The sequence below is a fragment of the Notamacropus eugenii genome, chromosome 2 (assembly GCF_028372415.1).
Source record: "Notamacropus eugenii isolate mMacEug1 chromosome 2, mMacEug1.pri_v2, whole genome shotgun sequence".
Taxonomy (NCBI): Eukaryota; Metazoa; Chordata; class Mammalia; order Diprotodontia; family Macropodidae; genus Notamacropus; species Notamacropus eugenii.
In genome coordinates, this window is record NC_092873.1 from 35,502,116 (window position 1) to 35,527,684 (window position 25,569).

At 39.2% G+C, this 25,569-nt stretch overlaps 1 protein-coding gene across 1 annotated transcript in view; it reads left to right on the forward strand.

Moving 5' to 3' along the window:
* The first annotated feature begins 217 nt into the window (after positions 1-217).
* Positions 218-25,569, forward strand: part of NLK (nemo like kinase) — a 127,992-nt gene continuing 102,640 nt past the window's right edge. Inside the window, exon 1 of the mRNA XM_072639750.1 lies at positions 218-1,674. Coding sequence (XP_072495851.1) covers positions 1,214-1,674 — 461 coding nt within the window. The 5' untranslated portion in view covers positions 218-1,213. The remainder of the gene's footprint in view (positions 1,675-25,569) is intronic.

Sequence of the window (25,569 nt, forward strand, 5' to 3'; positions counted from 1 at the left end):
GGCGGCGGCGGCGGCGGCGACGGCTGAAGGAAGGAGGCGGCGGCGGCGGCGGCGGCTGCTGCTGCTGAAGAGACACAGAGAAGGCGGGGGCGGCGGCGGCGGGGAGCCGGGTGGGGGCAGGGGGGAGACGGAGCAGTCGTGAGCCCGGCGGGGCCGTCGCGCGGGGGACCCACCCGCTCTCCCCCCAGCCCTGCTCGGCGGCGGGGGCAGGAGGCGAGCCGAGCTCGAGCGCACCCCACCCGCCTCCCGCGGCTCCATCGCTGGGCCCGGGCCCCGGCCCCGGCGCCTGGCTCAGCCGGAGCCTCAGCCCCCGGGGCGGTTCCCTGTGCCTGGGCTGGGGATCGAACGAGCAGCGAGCGCTGCCCATCTTACCTCCCTCCCGCCCCCCTTCCATCCCCTCCCCCCCATCCTCCTCCTCACTTTCCCCCTTCTCTTTCTCTCCTCGTCTCCTTCCCTGTCTCCTGCTCCTCTCCCCCTCACTCCCTCCCTCCCTTCCCTGCCACCTTCCCACATTCCCTGGCTCATCCTGCCCGGGGAAAGTTTAGCCACCCCCCCCCCCCGCCCCCATCCCCATCCTCCCCTCCCTTCCCCTCCCAGTCCACCTAACTGAAGAGGAAGGGGAGATGTAGGAGGAAGGCCCGAGGGGTCCAGGGGGGGGGGGGCTTCGTTCTCTGATTTCCCCCCCCATCTTAAAAACCAATTGTTTTGTGGTGGTGGGGCGGGGAGAGAAGGTGGAGTGAGGATTTTATTTTTGAGGAGTTGGAAAGGTGTTCAGAAAAGGATGTGGGAATGGAAGGGGTAGGTGAAGCCGCCTTACTTAGAGGTTTCCAAGGGTGGTGTGTTCCCTGGGTCTTTCTGTGTGAGTGGTTCTGGGGGAGCAGGAGATTTGGCTTCTATACTTACATTCAAAGTTAGTGGGCTCCCCCCAAAAATGTTAATAATGAAGTTTTAGTACTCAGTTGTGGCAGGAATCCTGGGGGGAAGGGGTCTCTTTTTCTTTTTGTTTTGGTTTTGTTTTGATTTCTCTTTTTTTGCAACACACACCCACAAAGGAAAAGAAAACACCAAGATCCTCTAAATTGTTTGGATTGATTGATGAAGACATAAAGCCTGTTAAGCTCTATGTTTTTCAAGGTGGAGTGGTGTTCTTCATTTTTAAATGGCCAAATGACAGCTTGACCCAATTTGTTTTCAAATCAAAGGGCATTTTTTAATGTCTCTTTGTGGCACGGCAGCCAACGCAAAGATGATGGCGGCTTACAATGGTGGTACATCTGCCGCGGCAGCAGCAGGTCACCACCACCACCATCACCACCACCTTCCACACCTGCCTCCTCCACACCTTCACCACCACCACCACCCTCAGCACCATCTCCATCCCGGATCAGCTGCTGCTGTCCACCCGGTGCAGCAGCATACCTCCTCGGCGGCGGCCGCGGCTGCAGCAGCCGCGGCCGCTGCTGCCATGTTAAACCCCGGGCAGCAACAGCCATATTTCCCATCACCGGCACCAGGTCAGGCCCCTGGCCCAGCTGCCACGGCCCCAGCTCAGGTACAGGCTGCAGCAGCAGCTGCAGTGAAAGCGCACCATCATCAGCACTCACACCATCCACAACAGCAGCTGGACGTTGAGCCGGACAGACCTATTGGATATGGGGCCTTTGGTGTTGTCTGGTGAGTATGAAAAGAAAGGCACAGCTAATTTTCTTTTCAGCTGTTGTGGTTGGGCACAACCAGCCAGAGGGTGCATGTGGCCTTTGGCATGTGCTCTGCCCAAGGACACTGAGTCTGGCCACGCTTAGGGAAAGACTGCCTCATGTGCTATGAGCAGGCTTAGTGTGCAGCCATGGTGGTAGGCCTAGGCTTGGTCTTAGGATCCATGTCACAGTTTGGACGGCAGTCTTGCTCAAGGGCATGGTGCAAGGCTTGAGTAAGCAGCCAAATGGGTGGCACATAAAGAAGGGATGGAATATGTCTTTCCTTGAAGACCTTGGAAGATCACATCTGGTAGGGTCAGAATTTGCAAACATTTGCCCAGGTTTTTCAAGTATCACAACCATCCCAAGCTAAGCATGTGTCTCATGTTAGAATCTTATCCTTACTTAGCCTGCTTTTTTTTACATCATAACTTCCCACTCCCATTCATCTTTATCCCCTTATTTCATGACCCATCAAGGGCTTTTGCTGGTAAAGTTCCTGGCTGTCACCAACTAGATCATTTCTAACAGCTCTGCATTCCTCAAAAGAAGAAAAGTTAGGCACACTTAAGCATATTTTCTTGACGGGTTTGTTTTAGACCCATGAGGCTATTGTAGTCAGCCCTGTTTAGGAAACCTGTTAGAGCATTAATGGTCTTTTAGTAATGAAGCATCACGTATAGTTTTTCACTCAGGATGTTACAAGTAACATTGGTAGAATGTAGATAAGCAGTGGTCCACATTCATTGTAAGGTTTTAGTGTCATTCAGGGGTCAGTTAAGTTTCTCTCAACCCATATAGAGATAAAGCATTTTTTTAAAAACATTCCTCTACTTACTGTACTCCTAGAATGTATTACAAGAATAGAAAGAAGCAACATTTTGGTTTGTTTTGTCTTCTCTGGAAGATTAAGACACAGTCTTGTGATAAAAGTATCAGTATTTAACAATGTAGAACTCTATTTCTATACAACAATAATGGAGTAGATGGGGAAACATTTCAGAGGTTAGGCTGTCTTTTACAAGCATCAGTGTTCTTATACATACCGAAAAGATTCCTGTTAGTATTTAGTTTTCTCTACCAGTAGAATAGATTGCCTCCACCCATGCATCCCATCCAAACCCCTCTCCAAAGACTTCTTTCATTATTTCTCAGGATGATCCTGTAATTAACATAAATGTATTTTTCTGCATTGTCTCTGGCAATCATGGCTTATTAGTTCAGATTTTTTTTCCTTTATGCTTTCAAGCAGGATCTGATTCATCTCTTTAAAACTAGGAGTCCTTATACCATAGATCAAACTCGCCTGTCCATACTAAAGCTTCATGTGAATAATCCAAGAGGGGAGCTCTCAGGTTTTGTGGGACTGCTAGGAAAGAAGGCAGTACTACAGGAGGGTCCCGCTCTGCTCTGCTGCTTCATTCTCAGCCCCTCGTTGGCAGTGGCTCAGAGTAGCCTCTTCGCCAAAAGGCTGGGAACACTCAGAAGTTTGCCTGTTAAATAGAAAGGGTGACAGCGTTTTGGGACTTCCTTCATTGGGGCTACTTGTGGTAGAAAACAAAGATAGAAAGAGATGGATTGTAGCATCATTCATTATGCTTTACGTATAATCCAAACATGTCAAAAGTAATATTACTTCTAGAAAAAAATGCCAGCAGTTGTGGTCGTAGAATAGGTATGGGAAAAATGAGGAGGGAAAGAAATGTATGAGCAAAAAAAGCCAAAGCAAGGTTTTATGGAGAGGGATAGACAGACGGGCAGCCCTTTGGTGCTCTTTGGTCATCTCTAGATGTAAAGAGAAAGTGAGGCATACCCTCACAGTGTGCAGCAAACCCTTGTGGTGGACTTATAGAAGAACAGAAACAGGCTTTGCCTTGCATAGGCAGGTGTGAGTGATGCAGCTGAATCTGGAGCTTCATTTTTGGAGGGAATGCTTTCATTGGTAAGATCACAGATCCATTTGAGTATTTTCAGAGGAAAAGGAAAGAAATAGTAGATTTTTGGCAGTTGCAGAGTCTAACTTTTATTGTCGAAACATTTGAATAAAGAAAACTGTAATCATAATGTGAAATTCGAAAATTCCAAATAATGTGAGGAAAAAATAAATTTGAATTATTTTCGAAATCTTACGCTAAATTTATGAGATACTTCTCTATACCAGAAAATTTAAGACAAAAGTCTATGATCTGGCTTTTATTGTTTTCTGTTTCTTCTGTGTTAGTTTTGATCCCTCCAGCTAGATTGTAAGATAATAGATAAAGGATCACATCTTAGGTTTTTGTCTCCCTCTATGAAGTAGCTAGCTAAACATCTAGTTGATGTTCGTTCAACGTGCACATTTGCTCATTTAATTGATCTCTGCTAGTCAGGTTCTTCTCTTTTCTTCAGCCTAACAAGTTCTTGTGTGTACTGTTTTATGTGTTTTTATCAGATGTTGCAGGTGAAACACAAGATCTTGGCATGGAAAGAAGGGGAAAGTTCCAGGTGTTTGTGTTTTTTTTTAGTATGCAAATGCATTTTCTATTTTTATAGTTGCATATTAAAGATTTACTGTCTGAATTATTTTTGATCAGCTTTAGTATTTAACTCCTATGTGACCTAAATAAGATTATTAAAATGCTCTTTGAACCAAACTGTGAACCAGCAATCAGAATGAACTGTGCTCATTTTCTGAAACCTGAATCAGAATTTGCTATTCTTTTTTTTTTAACTGAACGCTAACTGAACTAAAGTATGTTTTATAAGCACAATTAATGAACCAGTTCAGACTGGAACTGGACTGTTTTCCAAAACTGTTGAACCGGAATATAAAGATATTCACCAAAGGGATATTTCATTTTGTTTGAGACTATAGCTGAAATAATGCCGATTTTGATATGACAGGAAGACTTATATGAACTGATGCAGAGTGAAGTGAGCAGAACCAGTACAGTATACACAAAGACTTAGAACAATAAAGTGTAACATGTCTCATTCTAAGGATGAGGCATGGTCCCCAAGAGGAGTTGAGAAAATATACCTCCCTCCCCTTGTTCTCAAGGTAGGAGACTATGAGTATGGCATACTGCATATACTGTCAACTCTATGAATTTGTCGGGTTTTTTTAACTTTGTTAAAAAAGAATGCTTAATAGGATGGAAGGGTGAAATATATTTGGATATGAATGACAAAACAAAAGACTTTAGTTTAAGCCACCTCTGAGAAGGAAAAATTGGAGTTTATAATTGTTAATGTGGAATTCCAGATCCACTTAGATACAGATCTGTATGTAGTTGATGCATTTTTTAGGTCATGTGGTTGCAAGTATTGCCTTTCTGACAGAGCATATCAGTAGAAAACCATTTCTGTCTCAGAGCATTAGAGTATTGTACTCAGTGGGACTCATTGATGACCCCAAAAGTTGCACGTAATTTTGAGGGATATTTCATTATTCCTACATGTAGACTCGGAGAGATATTTGTAGAAATGATGCTTCACTTTACCATTTGAATTTATCACTGAATAATTTAGTGTACCTGACTTAATTTATCTTGCTGCTAAGTTTAACTAGTGGAATAACTTATCAGGATTGGACAGTTTTGTAAAGGTAGTGAGTCTCCTATTAGCTTTCTGGGAGAGATGCTGATTTGGCAGTTCAATTAAGGTTTCATTAACAACTGCCCTCTCTAGTTTATTTCCAGCCAAGGGTTTCCAGTTTATTTGATAATATGACTGTGGAGTGTACACAGCTGTGATGCATTCAGCGAATAGTGGTAGTGGGGGTGGGGGGGTTGGCAGGTGTATATTATACAGTCTTCCTTTGCTAAACTCCATGCCTCCACCCCACCACCCCCATCCAGATATTTTCACAGCAAACAAAACTTCAGTCGTTGATTTAGTGAACTTGATGTAAACCAGTCATTTTGACTCTAGCTTATATGTGGTGCAGAAGAAAATATTTGTGTTTTCTTTGAAATTTTGACAGCTTCAGAAAAAAAAGGCTCAGGAACTAATGAAATTTGTACTTCAGAGGATTAGCCAAAGCTGAGAAAACTTGTGTTTTGTGTGTGTGTTTTGAAGAGAAAATGAGAGTGGTGAGTACCACTCCAGCCGGGGGCAGTTCTGGTCTAGCAGTTTAAGGGATCACCGAAGCCTGGAGCATACTGACACCTGCAAATGCTTAAATGAAAATGAGTCTGGGGGAGGCAGCCTATTCAAATTTCCGTTTGATATGAGCTGCCTGAGTGAGAACAGGGACCCTGCAATCCATTAGCATTAACCACAGTTTATGGTCCTAATACCTTTAGTCAGCAAAAGTTGTCAAAAACTTTGAAGTACTCAACACCTTTGTCATTACTAAAGGAACCTAATCAGACTCCTGTTTAGTAGTGAGCAAGGACATTACTTTCCATGTGGTTATCATATTTAGCAAATAAAAGTAGGAACTCAGTTGTTTGGGAGGCTCAGATTTAAATATGCTAGGAGGATTCTTTACATTTTCTTGGATGACTTGAGGAGGGGATTGCTTTATGAAACTTGGACTAAGGATCAGGACAACTGGGCTTTAGCCAGATCTGAGGATTTAGAACTTGAAGAAACCTGGGATGTAGAGTCTCTTCAGCTTCTCCTCTCCTCTCTCCCTGTTCCCCCTCTCCCCCTATCATTTTACGGACAAGATAACCAAAGACTAGAGAGGTTAAATAATTTACCAAAGGTCACACAGGTAGTAAATGTGAGTAGGATTGGAAACTAAGCCCTCTGATTCCATGATTCCTTACAATCCATCATATTCTGCTTATATTAAGGAGGAAAGTGTTATATGTCTCCTTGCCTCAAGTTTATTATTTTTAAAAATAACATCTGTGGTGTGGACTTTAGCAGGTGCTATCAGTGTTAACATTTAGGATTATATGTCATAAATTTGGACATAAATATGTCATAAAATGTCATCTAGTCCCACTCCCTCATTGTACCGTGTCTTGATAAGAAAATTGAAACCCTGCAAGGTGGCACCATGGGGGTAGCTGAGCAGGCTGGAGTCAGGGTCTCGTGGCAGCACACCTAGGCCTTCCACTGCCCCACACTGCATCATTTGGGAAGATTAAGTGTTGGTGTACTGGTAAGTTAACATTTCCTTTTCAAAGCAACAGAAGTGAAGAAAGAGCTTTTCTTTGTATAAAGCTTACTGCTCATGAAAATCCATTTTTCATTTTCTTTGAATGCCCAAGTATGCAGTGAAGAATTTGGTAAAATGTAGAAATGTGACTCTTAGATGAGTAATCTGTTATATATTTAATAGCCTCATATGTAGGGAGGTGATTGTCTGGTCCACACATCTCCCTGGGAAAACTAGGCACAGACATTCCTCTCTTCTTTTTACCCTCCTTTCCAGTAGCAACCCTTAATTTGGTAGATTGTGGAATTACCTTTAGCATAAACTTTAAAAGAGTCATGAGAAGGCTTGGCATCAGAGCAGGTGGTACCAAAGTCAATTTTGTAACATTTTTCCAGGTGAAGAATCTGCAGTATGAAATAGTTTCTCCACTCTTGGCAAAGATTAAGAGTTATCTCATTGTGGGTCATCACTGTGAAAAACATCAATTGGAAGAAAGAGAACCTGAGCTATGAAAAAAATGGTAGCTTTTCTAGCCACCACATGAGATTGGATTGGGAATGTGTGAGTCTGTATTGTTCATTTGCACCGCAGGGAGAGGGACTGTACCTACAAATTTGCTCCCAGATTAAAAAGCCCTTCTACCAAAGTTGGCAAGACCTTCTCTGCAATTTATAGTCTTGGAGTTGCCTAAATTTCAGTTCCTAGAGCATTGGGAGCCTAAGTGACTTGCCCATGCGGCTGAGTTTGAACTTGGATCTTCCTGGCTCCAAGACCAACCCTAGCCACTCATCTCCCTCTCACCATGAAAAGAGCCTTTTTTTTTTAAGGTTAATAGTGAAACAGAGAAAACAGACTATTCATCAGAAAAGAAAGCAGTTGATGGGATGATGTGTTTAACATGACTATCTTCACGATGGAAGCTGTGTGTCACAGTGCTGGGAATCACTTGAGAGTGTGTGCTGCTTCGTGGAATGAAATGGTCCCAGTTTAATTCAAAGGGAAAAAGCTTAAATTTGCTCTTCCCTGCAGGGGAAAAGGCCTGCACTAAACAGAAGAAAAGCTTTTTTTGTTCAACAAAATTATGAAAATTTTTTTTTAATGAAGCTAAAATAAAATTTCATTTTTTTTCCTTAAAAAGCCCACCTCTAGATGCGCTCTCATCTCATTGTAAGGGCCAGCACCCTAATGGGATGTTAGAGCTTTTCTTTGCAACTGGCAGCATCAGGATTTCTGTTTGTTTAGGATGTGGAACAGAACGGTCATGCTATTGAACAACTACTGGGGTTGCTCTTGTTCAGAATTCCCAGCAGGCTGAGAAGTCACTGTAAAGGCTGTATCTGTCTATACAATGTGTTTCCTTAATATCTTGCTTTTATTGTGTTGAGGGAAATATGGTGACTTAGTGTCTGGACTGAAACTTTTCTATTTATCATCTAACCTTTGAGCAGAAAGAGGCATTGGATGGCAGCCCTTTTCATATTATAGGATTGTAATTGGGATTTACCTATTATAATTCTTCGCACATCTATTATACTCCAGTGGGGTCTTTGTTGCCTAGGACATCTAATTCAGATGAGCAGCGATTGCCTAACCAAAATAGCTTGTCAGTTTGATCCTAGTATAGCTTTGGGGAGACTCAGAGGGTGCTCCAGGCAAAAGCTGCAATACTGTCTGTTAGTGGCCATGAGACAAATCATGATGGACCTGGACCACTGGATCCAGTATTCAATGGAGGTATTCAATCAAGACACCTTTAAAGGCTGGCATTTGGACACTACAAGAGAGAGATTCTAAGGAACTGGTTTGCAATTGACATTTAACAGTTAGTGGTTATGATATGTGAGGAGTACAGTGATATCTTGACATTGATCGTTGCTCTTTAGGCTGTTTCACATGTCTTTGAATTTATTTGATTAACCAGAAAGATTTATTCCATCAAATTTGACCTATAAAAGTGTGAGATCATAGTTCTGTTTTGATATATTTCAAGAACTATCATACAGCAAAAGAATCTACTACGAACATTATGCTAAGTTCTCAGGGTTGCAGAAGAAATTGGTCCTTGCTTTTAGGTAGGTTGTGTTGTAGTTCAAGAGGTAAGATTAATAGAAAAGAATAGTAGTCTCTTAAGTAGTGTGATACAGTGCATCATGTCAGGCACCAGAATAGGGTGCAGAGGGAGCTCTGGAGTAGGTAGAACTAGAAGCTTGAATTGGATTTGGATGGGTGGGGGACAGCCCACCTGAGAAGAAACAGCAAAAGCAGGTGTGTAGAGGCAGAAAATTTGAGTGGCAGGTGAAAGTAATTATTAAATAAGATTGGGGTCAACTGGGGAGAGGATGGGAGAATTGAGTGAGTGAGCAGTAATGAGCCACCTTAGATTTGTGAGCACAAGAGGGTGACACGACAGCATGGTTCTGGGAAGATTGAGTCTGATATAGGCCTTCCAAATGGTGGGCAGAGGGAAGGAGCTGAAGCAGTGGAAATTGGTGGAAGGATATTACAATAATCCAGACATGAAGAAATACATCAGAGTAGTAACACTGGGAAGAAGGTACGTGTACAAGAAACATTTTGAAAAATAAGCATCACTGGTGATTGACTGGACAGAGTAAAGTTAAGGACCAGTGGTTTCAGGTTTGAATTACTGGAAGAATGTTGGTTCTGTTAACTGAGAAAGGTTAGTCAGGAGGAGAATCTTTGGGGGAGATGGTCATTTGTTTCTGATATGTAGCCTTCCAGGTAATCATGGGACAGACTGCTAAGAACAAATGTTAAGTAGGTAATTGAAAATACAGAGCTGGAGCTGTTTGAAAAGTCAAAACTGGTGTTAGTCATCATTCAGTAGAATACTGAGTTTAAAGATATTATAGAATGAATGAACTCCTAGAGGAGGAGCAGAGGAGAGGGTCAGACAGGAGGGCTTAGGAGGCAGAAGGAAAAAGAGCCAGGAGGAGTAGGAGAAAAAAAACACAGTTGTAATGGACATTAAGGGAAGAGACAGTGTCAAGAGGGAATGGTCCACAGTGAGGTTGGAGGAAAGGTGTTTGTGAAGAAAAATCACTGGTATCTTAAATGTCATTCTGCGGTGCTTGGAATGTTCAAAAAGTGCCTCAGAAAATCCTGAGCTGTTTTGTTGCTGAAACTTGGTATGGATGTGGAAGGCATCATTTCCTTGGGAAAGTGGGAGGAAATGAAAGAAATAAATGAATCTCTTTTGTATTAGCACTGATCCTTGTGGGTCTTGGTGCAGGCACAGTTTTTAATAAGATAACTATTTATTTCTTTAGAATTGTAACCACTATGTACCTTGTAATATGATTCAGAAGAATGATTCAGAATTAGGATTTTCCTACTTCTGAAATTAGGGGTTTTCAAGAATTAGGATATTTTCTTTTCAGATATTTTCTATTCATTCCTAAAATTTGGCTTCTGGTTTTAAATGTGTGACTCATTCAAGAGATTTAATTTCTCTAATAAATGGCTTATTAATTAGGATAGAGTAAATACAAATACTATATAAGCTACAGTCCCTTTATGGAGGAGCACAAATGGATTGGTTTATGTTGTTAGTATCAAGGTGAAATTACTTATTTTGTACATTTTCAGAAATATTTTTGAACTTTTACTCAAAAATTGGTCATTTTTTGTTTGATTTCTTCTTAGTGTATTCAGAGGAGAAGATTTTGGGTAGAGTGCTTACTTTAGTAAACTGATTCTGAATTTTTTTTTTTCTTTTAGGTGCCCCACCCAAGTGCAGAGAGGAGATTTTGTCTGAACTTGGGCAGGGTTCATCTGCCTATTTACATATGGGTACTTCTCTGAAAATGGGCCGTAACCTATTTAATGTTTACTTTAAGTTTGGCAAATTCCGTTATGTAGGTGCTTAACCACTGAGTTTACCCTCTTATAGGTAAGGCCAATTTTGGTTTATCTGAAACACATTATTATAGTTCTTTCATATTTTTAAATGAATATTGACTTTTTCAGTTTAGAGGTTTGTGTGTAGAAGATTTTAACTTAGATATTAATTTATGTTAGAGATGGGGGAGGACTTGACCAGATGTCTCTGCTGTGCAAGTTAAATTGATTTTTAAAAAAATCTCGAAATCATCTAATCTGACAGATACAAGATATTTTCTTTTTTTCTGAGGGCCCTGTTTGCATGAAGTAGCAGAGAGCAAAATTGGAAGCTGGTCTCAGTGTTTGCCTCCCTTTCCAATTAGATCAGATGTCCCCGATTGATTTTTCCTTCCTTTTGTCATTGTTGTGGTTTTCTTGTCTAAAATTCCCTGTCTTCTTTTCAACCTAAGAAGTAGAGGACTCCGTGAGGTCATCAGCAAGCTCCTTACAAGGGAACTTTTTGTTTTGGGGGGGTTTTTTTTGCCTGACTTGACCTAAAAACCCTTGGTCTCAGCTAGAGGAAGAGTTCATGAGGGGAGAAAACTTGTATCCTACAAGTAAAGTTAAAATCACTTTTTAGTCATTCAGTCTTTGACCTACATTGCCATATTCTACATATGAATAAAATTACCCTGCCAGTTTAAACAGGTTGTTTTTCTTCCCTGTTAATTTTCTTAACGTATCCTGAGCATGCAGAGCTGCAAATTTGAAGGTATGGGAGTGATTTGAAATAAACCAGGTGACTTTCACTGTGCTAGCTTATATATCTATCCATAAGTACCCTAACAGGGCAGTTTGGGGTTATTGTCTCATTGTGCTTAGAAGTTCATACACCTAAGGACCTAGGTTCCTTTTTCCATTCTTTTCTGCCTATTTATCCCTCCTCCCCCCATCTGAATTGATTGGAACCTGCATGGATATTCTTAGAGTTGATAATTTAGTGACATAAATTAGAAACTTGGGATATGCTTGGTAATATACATGATTGCTAAAGTTGACATGTACCACTCTTATTCAGAAGGAGACACAAACATACAATATGGGTTTGAATTACCTGTTGTGAGCATAAAATCAGTGGAGAAGACATTTTTTAAAAGCTATCCCCCAGGCACCGTGTTAAGTGTCTCAGGCTATGTCTCAGCCATCTTCCTCAGTGTTCAGTTGGTCAGGGTGATTAATACTGGTGGAGCCTGAAGGCCTGGTTTTGGGTCCCAGAATTGCCACTATGAACTGTGTGACTGTGGGCAAGTCTCCTCACCTCTGGGCCTCATTTATTCATTTATGAAATGAAAGAATTGAACTAGATGACCGCTGAGACCTCTTCTGAGCTCTGAGTCTGTGGTCCTAATAAATGCTGTTTAAATCTTCTTAAACTGCGTCTAGTTTTATTTTGCTTAGAGTCTAAAACATCGCTGAAATAAATGGGGTTCATGGCATTGTTTCTAGAAGGTTATATGTCCATATATGTAACTCCCATTGACAGCTTCTTCATGAAGCATACTGGTATTAAACACATATTCATGTTAGCTACTCAGCTGCATGCTGAGTGAAGTTGGAATGCCAAAAGCTTGAAAGTAATCATTCAGAGATGCAGTTCTGAGGCCAATAAATTAAAATTTTTATCAGTCTTCCCCAGTTCTTATATTTTACCCCTCTTATTTTAAGAAATGTAGTGTGAAAAGCTTTCAGAGGAGAAGAATGTAAGAGCAAAGGACTAAAAGAAAGACAAGTCGCAGTTTCAGATATAAATTGGAAGGCTAATAATATATGTGTGAATTTATTAATTTTTGGAAAATCGTGACCATGAAACTTTTCCCAAAAATTTAACTGGCAGCTTGCTGGAATACTAAACATCTTGAGCCGGGTGCCCCATAGACATCGCTAAACTCAGCACGTCCAAAACAACTCATTCTTTCTTGCCAATCCCTTCTCTTTTCTGAATTTTTCTATTACTCTTGAGGACACCACCATCCTCCCAGTCATGCAGGCTCTAGGGATCGTCTTGGACTCCTTCCTCTCACTTCCTGTCCTGTCTACTTTACCTTTGTAATATCTCTCATATATGCTCCTTTGTCTCCTCTGACTCTGCCACTGCCCTGAGGCAAGCCCTCATCACTTAACACCTAGGCTGTTGCAGTGGCCTTTGGGGTTAAGGGGAAGGGGAGGAAGTGGGAGGGGGCATAGTCCCTTGCCTCAAGTCTCTTCCTATCCTCAGCTGTCAAATTGATCTTAAAGCTCAGGTCTGATCACTTCCTATCATTCATCTCCAGGATGGAATATAAAATCCTCTCATTTTTTTTTCAAAGGCCTTTATAACGGGACCTCCAACCTTTTCTGTCTTCTCTATGCCTTACTCAAATGATGGCCTAGACTTCCTTGTGATTCCTTGCACAAGACATTCCACATCTCCCAGGTAGGCATTTTCACTGGCTGTCCCCATGCTGGAACTCTCCCTCCTCATCTCTGTCTCTTGGCTTCCTTGGCTTTTTTCACTCCCAGATAAAATCCCTTCTTCTACAGGAAGTCTTTCCCTATTCCACTTAATGCTAGTGTCTTCTCTCTGTTGATTATTTCCAGTGTATCCTGCATATAGCTTGTCATACATAATTGTCTTTGTGTTGTCTGCACCATTAGAATGTGAGCTCTTTGGGAGCAGGAGATTGTCTTTTGACTTTCTTTATAAATCATCTGCATTTAACAGTGTACCTGACACACAGTAGATGCTTAATAAATGTTTGTTGACTGACTTACTGCTTGTGACTATATATAAAAGTGATTTCTTTTCCTGATTAATCTTACTTTGAGAATTCCACTTAAGAGATTTTTTTCTAGAGTGATTTTTAGAAAATAAAGAATTTCTCTTAGAATTTAAGGAAATTTCTTAGCTTTTTTTTAAGTAATGTTATCCTCTTCAGTCTAAGACCATCCCCCCCCTGAAAAAAACCCTTCTCCTTCTTTCAGCAAATAATTATAATACCTCAGAACTTTAATTTGAGGGGAATCTGTAATCTTAAAGGTAATATAAACCCAAGAAAATGACACCTGGAGAAGAGTGATATGACTTGTTCCCAAGGTCACCCAGTGACAGAATTAGAATTGAGAGGTCTCCTTGCTTTGAATGCAGAGCTGATTTTTCTCACCAACTAGCCCTACCTCATTGCCTCGCTTGTCAATAATACTTGTTTAATATATTATTAATATATTATATATGTGTGTGTGTCATATATATAATATATTAACTTGATATCTGCGGGAAACAGAGAAAGCATTTTCAAATTCTATTTTTTTAAAACCCTGCTCATAAATTAAATAGAAAATGGTAAAAGCAAGTTGTAATAGGTTCATGTCATTATGTTCATCAGAATTTTTAAGTTGTGAACCACAACTTGTAGTCCAGACCTGGTGTGAAACCATTTTGGTGGCAGTCCAGACTTGTCCAGTTTTGTGTTATATGTCCACTTAGAAAAGGCTATTTCTCTTGAATTGAACTCTAGTCTATATTCAAATTTGCACATTAAGGATTGAAAAGCTAACTTCCCAGCTCACTGTGCCATGTAACAAAGTCTGCAAATTCTTCAGCTAGCAAAGGAGCTGTGTCTTTAAGCATGTGACTCTTGGGCTGCTATTTATTCTTTTAAAAATACTTTGTAAAAAATTCAGCGTGAATCAAATGTGTACCAGTCAAAACTAAGCTTCAGGCAATATGGAAATATTCCATTCTCCTACTTTACTTTTTGTGATCCTTATCTCAGGTTAGGAATTGGGGACAAGTTTCTTTAGAAGAGAGTCCTGTGAAAAGGCAACTGAGTCTTTGCAGTAGAATTTGTGCCTGGTTTCCCAATTTTGTCACACAGGACATGCTTGAGGATTTTACATAGTTGATGCCAGTTTTTTTGTTTTAAACCAATATTCTAATGCAGTTGTGCTCATTATACTGTTATTTGCATAACCCAATTCAGTATCTTGTGTTTTTTAATACCAAATAATTCCATTGTTAAACTCAATTTCAGTAAAAACAAGCCATTATTTTCCAAAGACTAATAATCATTCCCACATATGGCACAGGATTCTTTTAAAGAGTTGGATTTGAAATCCAAAAGCAGTAGCCATTTGTTTGAACTATCTGGGGTGGGTCTGTATAACTCCTGCTTATAGCAGTGGGCAGTACTAGGTTTGCTCCTTGGGCTACAGATAATGTGAAGTATTTGCAATGATATTTAATAGCTAAGATTTTTATAGTACTTCCTCTGTACAGTTATCTCATTTGATCCTCACAGAATCCCTGGGAGGTAGGTGGTGTTATAATCCCCATTTTACAGATGAAGAAACTGAGGCAAACAAGTTAAATGACTTGCCTAGAATTACGTAGCTATTATGTGTCTGAGGTCAAATTTGAATTCAGGTCTTCTTGCCTGCAGGCATTGCCCTGTCTCCACTTGCCTATCAGCTGCCTTCAACCTGACAGCCTTACAGAAAGTCTTTACAAGTGAATTCTTTAGTTGTAGCTTTTGAGCTCTTGAGCTACGAATGTAGGAAGGACAAAAAACAATTGTTTTATTGAGTCTAAGCCATTATCACACAATCTTATACTGTAGACCCCCGAATGAGAGAGTTTCAGTTCAAATACCAGTGGCTTTTGACAAACTGTAAATCTAGAGGGGTTTTGGCTTATGCAATATGTAATTGTATATTTATATATTTATAATTATTACATAATTATATATTTATTATATATTACATATATAATTATATTGTATATATAATTTATATAAAGCCAGTTTTGATTTATACAATGAAGTCACTATTAGTACCTGTAAGTAAGAGGTTAGATTGAAAGCAGTTCACCAGCAAGGCATGCAAGAGACTGGACCAGAGGGGCACCATATTGCCCTGCAGCTCTTGGAAATTCCCATAATCTGAACCATTGGATGTGCCAGAAATGCCAGTGGGTGCTACTCAGTACTATCCTTTTATTCTTTTCAAAGAAAACTGTCTTTCTTAGAAGACCTATTTTTTTAAAAATTATTCCAATGAAACTAGATCACAGTGTATTTTGTACTCATAGACTTGTTGGCAAAATGTACAGTGACTTAATTATGTAGAAATCTAAGTACTTGTCTGTTGCTTCTTGCACATCTTTCCCTACTCTGTGTTGACAATAGAATATAGACTTATATTTTCCAACATTTTGAAATTATGGTTTTAGACTTGTGCAAAGTTGATTCAGCACCATGTCTTAGAGAGACAAGGTGCTCCTATTTTTGCTGTCAGTATGGCCAATGTCTGAAAATTTATTGGCCAAGCTGGGAATTTATTCTAATAGCTAGATACTTTCATTTGAATCATTGGTGTATTTTTCAAAAAGTTGTCAATAGCAACTGAATTTTGTCTAGTTAATTGGTTATAGGTAGCAATTAATTTCTGCTTTGATCTAAGTGTTAATGGTATTTTGGGTGTTACTTCTTAGTTCTTCAAAAGAATCCGTGGTTTCATTAGTGTGGTTATTCCCTACACCAGGGCAAATTACAGTGAATCTTAAATAGAACAGTCTTCTGAGTTATCCCAAAATTTCATCACTTGTTAGCCAATCATTTGTTGATGTATCTTTCTGAATTTAGCTAGGTTTATCAAAATTGACCTAGTTTATGACCAAGCCTGCATTCTTAACTTCTACTGGCATAGTAGCATTTAAGATTGTAAAGATAGCCACCCTCTAGGCCACAGTGAGCATTGAATTCCTTCAGTGGGTAATTTTTTTTTCTTTTATGCTAATTATTTTCCTGGGGCGTTAACTATAACATTCAGCCAGTGCTTAGAATTTGGAAACACTTTTATAATAGTATTTTAGAACCCACAGTCGTCTTGAGCTTTCTTCATAGCATACTGATGGCATGGTCTTCTTTGGCAACGAAGGACGAACACACACAATAATCCTAATTAGAATTTTTGCACACTTTGTCTTCAGGGTGGTCTTGTAGATTATGTAGTTTATAGAATGTTCCTGAAAAAATATAGGCTGAGTCATGTAGGACAATAAACTTTGTTTAGTGCATGCCACCTTTAGAGGCACTAAGAAAGCTAAGTGATAGGGGCAGTGAGATAGTACAGATAGATTACTGGGCCTGCAGTCAAGAAGACCCAGATTCAAATCTTGCCTCTGACACTTGCTAGATGTGTGATCCCGAGAAAGTCACAAGGCTGTTTGCCTCAGTTTCCTTATCTGTAAAATCGAGATAAGAATAGCAGCTACCTCACACGAAATATTAAGTACTTTTCAAATCTTAAAGAACTGAATGCTAGCAGTGATTGTTATTGACTCATAGAAAACTGTCATGGCTTCCTTTATTAATCCAACCTTCCATATACAAACACATTAAAATTGTTAGCACATATATGAATTTTTTAATGGTGTACCTTATTTTCCAGATCAGCACCATAGAAATGTTACATAATTAGCCTAAATAAGTATTACACATTTTTCTTTATTTTTATTGTGATTTTAGACCAGTGATTTCATTGATTTGATTCATTTCACTGAAAAAGCACTCTGTGTCTCTCTAATGAACTTTTTATATTTGGAATTTCATCAGTGTAGGAAACCCCTTCCATTAGTTAAGATAGACAGTCCATGACTTGGAATCCTCAGCTCCTTATTCGTGGACATTTGCCTGGGTGACTAAGGCCAGGTTCAGTGACTTACCCCCAGGCACAAGGCTGGGAAGGGGAAGAGACAGAAGCAGGTGATTAGTTATCTGTCTGCATCTACTCTCTTCTGATAACCATGATGGTGGCATCTCCCTTAGTAGCAGTTACAATGTAGATTTTACCACTTGAAATTTTCTTCCCTTACAGAATAAAAATAGTTTATACTCCTTCTCACTTGAGCCCTAATGAGACTCTAGCTCTTGTGGCTGAATAAGTTGGAGTTTTTATTTTAAAGGAATGACTACTCCGTCACCCTTCTCCAGCCACCACTGAAAATAGGTACAGTGCTAAGAATTTCTCCCAACTGAAGTCTGCGTCATTAGAAAATTAATTCCTAGCAAAATGCTGCCAGAAAAAAATGGTATAAAAGAAATAGTGGTGAGCTCAGCTTGTTTATAAAACCTTTTTTATTGTTATCTTTTGTATTTCTAGCCCTTAAATTTCATAAATATTTAAGTATGCCACCTCTCTTTCCCTCCTAGAGAGCCTTCCTTCGTAACAGAGCCCCCTACACATATTACATGTAGTATCCTATACCTATAAACCCTACCTTTTGAAGAAAGAGGGATAGAATATCTCATGTCACATTTTTGGGGCCATGCTTGGTTCGACTCATTTTAAAGAAACATCTCTACCAACAAGTTTATATCATTCTTTTACATTTGCCTTGTCCTCAAGGGGCAGAGAAATTTTTCATTAATGTCAAATGGTCCTATTTCTCTTTCCATCTTTTTGAAGGCCATTTTACCGACCAAGTCATGCATTGAAATTGCTAAATTTAACCATTTAACTAGGATTTTGTATTTTTTCCCCTAGTAGTGATAAATGAATTCTCTCCATTGATGCCTTGTTATCTGTTTTCAGAAGTTTTGGACAGTTTTCTTCTGTTATTTCTTGGATTATGATATTCACACTTTTTTCATTTGTAATGTTTTCTTCTAGCAAGTCAGCTCATATCATCTCAGTGCATCTAGTCTTTAAGGTCTGTCACTTAGGCTTGTGTAGAATTTGTGTCCTTTTAAAGGGTTGCCTTTTGTATCTTTTCTGTGTTTCAGTCGACTTCACTATTTTTATGTTCTGAATCTCTCTCAGTTTTTACTTCATTGAAGAGGTTCTCCATCATGTGTTCAGTTTTAATTATTATTGGTTTTAAATTTTGCACTGAAAATTTCTAACCTAAATTCATTCTAAATTTTTTTTTCTGAATTTTAGTTTCCTTTTGAACCACTGTGAAATTTCTTGTAGCTTTTTAATGCTCTGTGGTGACATTCTAAATTTTATCAGGCAATATTAGTTCACCTTCCTTGGTGATATAAATTTTTTAATGTTCTTTTATTTCACTTTGAAGTTTCATTTTTCAGACTCCTCTCTGTTGATTTCATCTGTGCCCTAGACTTAAATTCAGGTTTTCTTTGTCATATTCTCCCTTCACTCATTGTTTTACTTCTCCTCTTACCACTGGTACACAGGCACCCCAGCCACCTTCAGGTGGGGTTGAGCTACTTGTTGGGGGATATGGGTCCTTGCCATGGATTTGATGGGGAAGCGAACGTAGGCTGGGTTCTCTAGTTTGCTTTCAGTAAGGCCTGAGTAACTCCCTCTAACTTGTGACTTGGCAAAGTTGGTGTCCACTATTTCTTGCTGGGGTAAGGATAGGTCAGTATTTAGGTGTGCCTGTTGGGGGAGACAGGGAGGCAGTCACAGGTCTGTGAGTTTGCTTGTGCTCAGAGTGAGAGTTCTTAAATATTAAAGTTCTCCAGTGAAAGTCCATGAGGTTTTTACGTGGTTGAGGAAGGAGTTGTTTCTTTCTTGTCTTGTGGAATCAACTGTAATTACTCTGTGTCTGCTACTTCACTAGTTTCCTTTGAGGTTTTTAGAGATTTGAAGAGGTATACAGAAAACAACTGCCACCCTCTTTTAGTCACATAATGTTTCTTGTTGGGGCAAAGAGCTGAAAGGAAAAATGTTTTAAATAGTCTAGTAGAATCTTACAGCTGATATGAGAAGGCTTACTTCTGGAGTGTAAACATTTTCTGTTTACCTGTGTTCTGGTATGAGTGATTAAATCTGGTTCTTATATTAAGCTTGTAGCATTACTGTCAGTGTCGAAGTGTCCTTCCTATGGAACCTCCTTATAATGAGGACCTTTGAGCCTTCCAGTAATTAAACTCTCTTGGGATCCAAGGTTAGTCCACAGTACCCTTTCTGGCCTGCTCTAGTGCTAGTTTATTACTTTCTCATTGATAGTAGAGCAGTGCAGGAACTAGTGTTGGCCCTGTGATCATTGAGTCAGAGAGCAGGAAACAGAGATGCTGGTGTGAAGTGATAGCAACCAGAGTCCTTTCTCTGGCATCCGCTTCATGCCTACGTCCTCTTCTCGTTGGGTCTGAACCAGAAGGTGTAGCATTCTTAAAGAGCACCATCCCTGCTTCCAGATTTTGAGCTGGTAAAATCAGTACCACAGATGTTCTTGGATTTGCACAGATAATTCTTAGTGATGTGATTGGAATACAGGCTGTGTTCTGGATCAGTGGGATCGCCTTGCCAGCTCATGGTGCTGCTTCCAACTTCTGATCTTTGCTACCACCAGAACTCCTGGGCCCCATAGCCTTTGTGTAGACTCTGCCTGTGTTTCTCTGGACTCACCACTTAGGGCTTTTTCATACAGCCCAGTGCTGTTTTGTTAAACTTATGTACCATAATTTGTTGAACCATTTCCTAACTGGTAGGCATTGCCTTTGTTTTCAGTTCTTTGCTACTTTTTGTAGTGCTGCTGTAAATATTTTGGAATCTCGGACTCAAAGGACATGGACATTTTTTGACACTTTATTTACATAATTCCAAATTGCTTTCCAGATTGATTATACTGATTCACAGCTTCAGCGGTATATTAAGTGTGCTTGTCTTTTCCCAGTCCATCCAATATTGACTATTTTCATCTTTTACCATCTTTGCCAATTTGGTGAACCATGAGATAGAGATTCAAGGTTGTTTTGACTTGCACTCCTTTTATTAGTAATTTGGAGTATTATTATGTGATTACTAATAGTTGGCAATTCTTTTGAGAATTATTAGTTTATATCCTTTGACTACTTGTTTGTTAGAGAGTGGCTTTTCATCTTATATATTTCTATTGTCTGTATATCTTGGATACTAAACCCTTATTAGTGATGTTTGATACTAAACCCTTATCAGAGATTTTTTTTTTCCCTCTGAGATTTTTAAATTAATTTTAACTATTAGTGGTTGGGAGTCATGTAGATAACAAATAATTCCAATAATGTTTGAGCTCCTTAGTATAAACTCCCCACAATAGAATATTCATTGTTTTCTAGTGTCATAGAGTTAGAGCTGGAAGTAGTTTAGAGGTCCCCTAGCCCATTTCCCTTATATTAAAAATAGAGGAGCTGAATTTCAGAGAAAAAAAGTCATTTGTTTAGAGTCACATAGAGAGTAAACAAGGCTAGGATTCAAACCTATCTTTACCTCCAGTCCTGCTGTCCCTTTTCCCCAGCATATTGCCCATGCAGCTTCTGTGTGAAGATCTCCAGCCATAGACCAAATAAGCCTTCCTCAGCTCCTTTGTGTCCAACCAAAATTGCCAGGTTTGAGCCCATTTCAGCTTTCTGTGGTATGAAGAATGGCTGATCAGCTTCTCTCTTATTAAAACCTCAAATACTTAAAGGCAGTAATCAAGTCATTTTTTTCTTTAAAAAAAAATTTAGCATTCTTTTTTGATTGTTGCTGTTTTTTACCAAACTGTCAAATGAGGCAATTTCCTGCCAATATAACTATCATGGATCAGCAGTAAAAATACATAGTAAAATATCTGAGTCATAAAATTGGGGCTTTTAAGTTAGTATCCAAAGGGGAAAATAAGCATAAATAAATTGAAGATGATTTAGAATCATAGAATTGTAGAATCTTAGTTGGAAAGGACCTTAGCATCTTGTCCAGTCCCTAGCTGATGCATAAATCTCCCCATCATAGCATCTTTGGCTAGACTTTGGTTGAATTACACTATTTTTTCTTGATACACTCATTAATTATATCCCTTAGTCTAGTATTTGTTTTCAAAAAGTGCAAACATTGTGGTGTAGTTACCTTTTTTACTCTATTTTGATTTTTAAAAAAATTTCACTAATGTTCTGGCCTGGGAGGAAGTGACTCTGGCGCCTAAAAGCACTCTCTGTTTTGTCTGCCCTGTGTCTAGGAAAAGAAATGATTCCTGCTTCCTTTTGTAAGAAACATTCCAAAAGTCATTGATAGAATCAAACCATGGCTTTAGTTTCGGACTTTATATATCCATATATTTATATATTATATATCATTGTATTATATATTTATATATCATTGTATTACATTTTTATACTTTTAAAGGGACAATTAATACTTGTCTTGCACATCTAGAAAGAGGAAGGGCGTAGGGAAGACAAGTATTAATTGAGCCCTATACACACACATATATACATATGCCTATGTGTGTATAGCACATGCAAATATGTAGAAATATATAATACATAAATATAATACAAATCTGTAGATTTCCTGGATTGCAAGCTCAAAATGAACTAGCAGTGTGATGTGCTAACCAAAAAGCTAATTGGATCTTGAGCTACACTAAGAAAGACATAGCTCTCAGGAACAAAGGGAAGGTTGAAGGGAAAGAGCATTTATTAAGTGACTACTTTGTGCCTTGCTAATCACTTTACAAATATTATCCCATTTGATCTTCTCAATAACCCTGCGATGTAGATATTATATATCTCCATTTTACAATAGAGGAAACAATAGGGCCAGGGAGGCTAAGTGACTTGCCCAGGGTCACATAGCTAATAAGTGTATGACACTGGATTTGAATTCAGATCTTCTGAGTCCAGGTCCAGTCCTTTATCCACTATACCACTAGCTGCCAAGGCATAGTTCCTCTGTACCACTCATAGCACACCTGGAATCTTTCCTTTTGGGTGTCACCATTTAGGAAGGACGTTGGTAAACTAGAGAACCCCCAGAAAAGACAATCAGAACAGTAAAGGGCCTTGAGCCCTTCACTGTTATATAGATATGGGGGGGGGGGGGGGAGGCAGTGAGACTTGATGACTGCATCCCAGTGTTTGAAGGGCTTATCATGTGGGAGAGAGCAGACTTAAAAGCACCTCGGAGATCATCTAGTCCAATACCTTTGTTTCACAAATGAGGAAACCAAGGCCAAAGAAGACTAACTTCCCCAAGGTTACACACCTAGTAAACACCAGAGGCAGGATTGGAACCCAGGACCTCAGATTTCAGAGGCACTCCAGGGTTTTCTCTACTGTTCAACACTTACTTTTTCCTGGTTATTTGGCTGATATTGCAGAGGCAAATTGGATTAGAGAACAACTTGATAAGGATTAGAGCTATCTAAAAGTGGGGTGATCTTTCTCTGGAGGAGCCATTTTCCCTCATTGGATCTCTTCATTCACAGGCTGGATGACCACTCAGTAGGACCAAATGGCTAGCATATTGTTATTAAACTGGAGTTGGGGACATTATAAAGTTTTGTCATAATGTCTCTGATCTTGTGACATGCCATTGGTTGGGGCAAGGTTTGATGGAACACATCTGCCTGACTGCTGCTCTTGTGTATTAAACTCTAGACAAGGTAAATTCTGTTCCTCTTTGGCTCCCGAAACTTGACCAAACCTTAGACTTTTGATTTTAGATTGATTATTTAGGCTATAACTGTATTATCTCCCATTAAAAGTTTATTTTACTGACTTACATGAATCAACAGACAGAATGATTTGAGTGTCCAGAAACAGTTGGTTAGCATTAAACTGGTTTAGACTGCTGACTAAAACTGTATTTGACATTACTCCAGTAGAAGTGCCCTGTCAGGAAGATTGTGTGAAATGAGCAACTAATGCTTTTACAAGAAGCCTAGAACTGGACAGGCAGTGTTTGCAACCAGGAGACATTCCTAATTTAAACCCAAGTAATCCCTACTAGGCAAGAAGAGGAGCATTTTCCCTTTCCCCTCCCCTCGGCAGTAGAGGGGTTAAGACTTTTACTGCAGCTTCTTTTGATGTATATATACAATTTATACTTTAAGTTTCTCTCTATACATGTGTTTTAATTTAAACCGCAAATGTTTATTGACTAACTTGTATCTGTTTAGGCTTTTGAACTAACTGTTGAGTCTATGGATGGGTTTATTATCATCATTATACAAAGTTTATTATATGAATGAAATTACTCTAATTTAAATAGAGATTTTTTTTAAAGCTTCTTCTCCCCCTCTACTTTTTATAAGGAAACTGTGCTAAATGGAAATATGTAAAAGAAACATTACCTTTTTAATTTCCCTTTTTTCAGACTTTGCTTCTTTAATGAGGTGTTTTGGGAAAAGATTATCTGATTTTTGCTGTTACTTGTGGTTAGCCATTTAGGTTACAGGAGTCTGTGGGCTTTCCAGTGATTCATTCTATAAAGATCCCTTATTTTGAAAAGGATGAAGAATAGTTTGTGAATGAAAAGATGTCTTGGCTGTTAACTGTGTACAAGTTACTATTATGGACGTTGAAACAAGGGAAGGCAGGCACTATTGTTTTATAACAAAGGAGTTGTTTTTTCCCTGCTTGGTGTTTCTTGCCTAAGAGTTCCAGAAGTTGGAAAGGTAACCTCATGTTTAGCACATCTGTTTTTTTGAAAATCCAAAGTTAATTATAAGAGTAAAATTGAGAGAACCTATGGTTTTAAACGAGTAGAAGGAATGAAATGTGGGGGGAAATACCTGTCACTGCTACATGCAATTTGTTCTAACACCTGCCCTATTAGCCTTGTTCTGTTGCCCAAAGTAGTAATTTAACACAAATCTCCCCCAGAGCATACGCTGCCATCATTTCCCACTTCCCCCCCCCTCTAAATTAGCAGGTGTAGAAGGGATACAAGGGAATAGAGAAACCCAAGGTATAAATGCAGTTCCATGTACCTGAAATGCTACGTGTCACGTCAGCTCTCCTTTTTTCCATTGTTCATTCAGGTAGGTTTGGGGGGAGGCAAGGGAAATGTCTTAGATCTGATCTCTGTGACCATAATGGGCACCTTCTGGGAGCCAGAGCCAAGCTTACCTCCTGCCTATCCCTGTTTCCTTTCTTACCTTGTTTTTGCTTTTTCATTTCCTGTGGAAATGACAAGGTATGCACATACGTCCTCCTCTTTCTTTTCCTTCTCCTCAATCATTCTTCAGTCTCTTAGTCTTTCCTGGTGGCTGGCTGACTAGGAATACCTAAACAGTAACCATTTTTTGCCTGGTAGGCATCTGGCACTAAAAAGATGGTCTAAAAAGATTAGCTTAGAAATGGGAGAAATAGGCCAGTGGATCAATTTGATGATTAGACTTTATATCAGTAGGCTAGAAGAAGCTCTGTTTGATGTCACTAATTTTTTTATTTAATTAGATTTTTCCTGCTCCACCAAATATTCAGAATCCTGCCATTTAAAAATGATATCATGTTTGATAAAACAGCTACAGATTCCTGAAGTATTCTAAGAAGTATTGTAAATAAACCATGTTGGAGATTGATAATCTCAACCTGCTTTGAGACTTTGAAAAGCTAGAGATAATGGTTATTATTGACTTCTAAATCCCTCAACCCAAATGCATTTTATAATATTAACGTTGCATTTTCTGGGAATTGTGTGTTATATGTGTTATACTCCTGGGTTCTTTCCCCTTAGGTATGTAGGTAAGAAGATTAGCCTATGGGAGGGAGGAGAATACATATTTATAAAATTCTTATGCTCTTTCCCAAATATCTTTTCTAGAATTTATGATATAAAGTTGATTATAAAGATGTCTTACCTTAAAGTATTTCTTTTTCAACATTAAAGGTAATTGTGGATAAGGAAAGAAAGCATCATCGCGTGAAGCTTATTAACACCTCTCTCCTCATCCCATGAACTGTAGTTACACAACAGTGTGTTGATTTAGCCCAGGAAGCATGTATTATCCTTTCCCCCCCAGCAACATGCTTGATTATTTTGGGGAAAGCCAATTTAATGTGAATGTAGATTATAGCACATCCAATAATGGGAACTTAAAATCTAGTCATTAGAAGATAGTTCCTAAAATAAGCATGTCATTTTCAGAGTACTGAAGGAAAAATGACTGATTTTGATATACTTTTT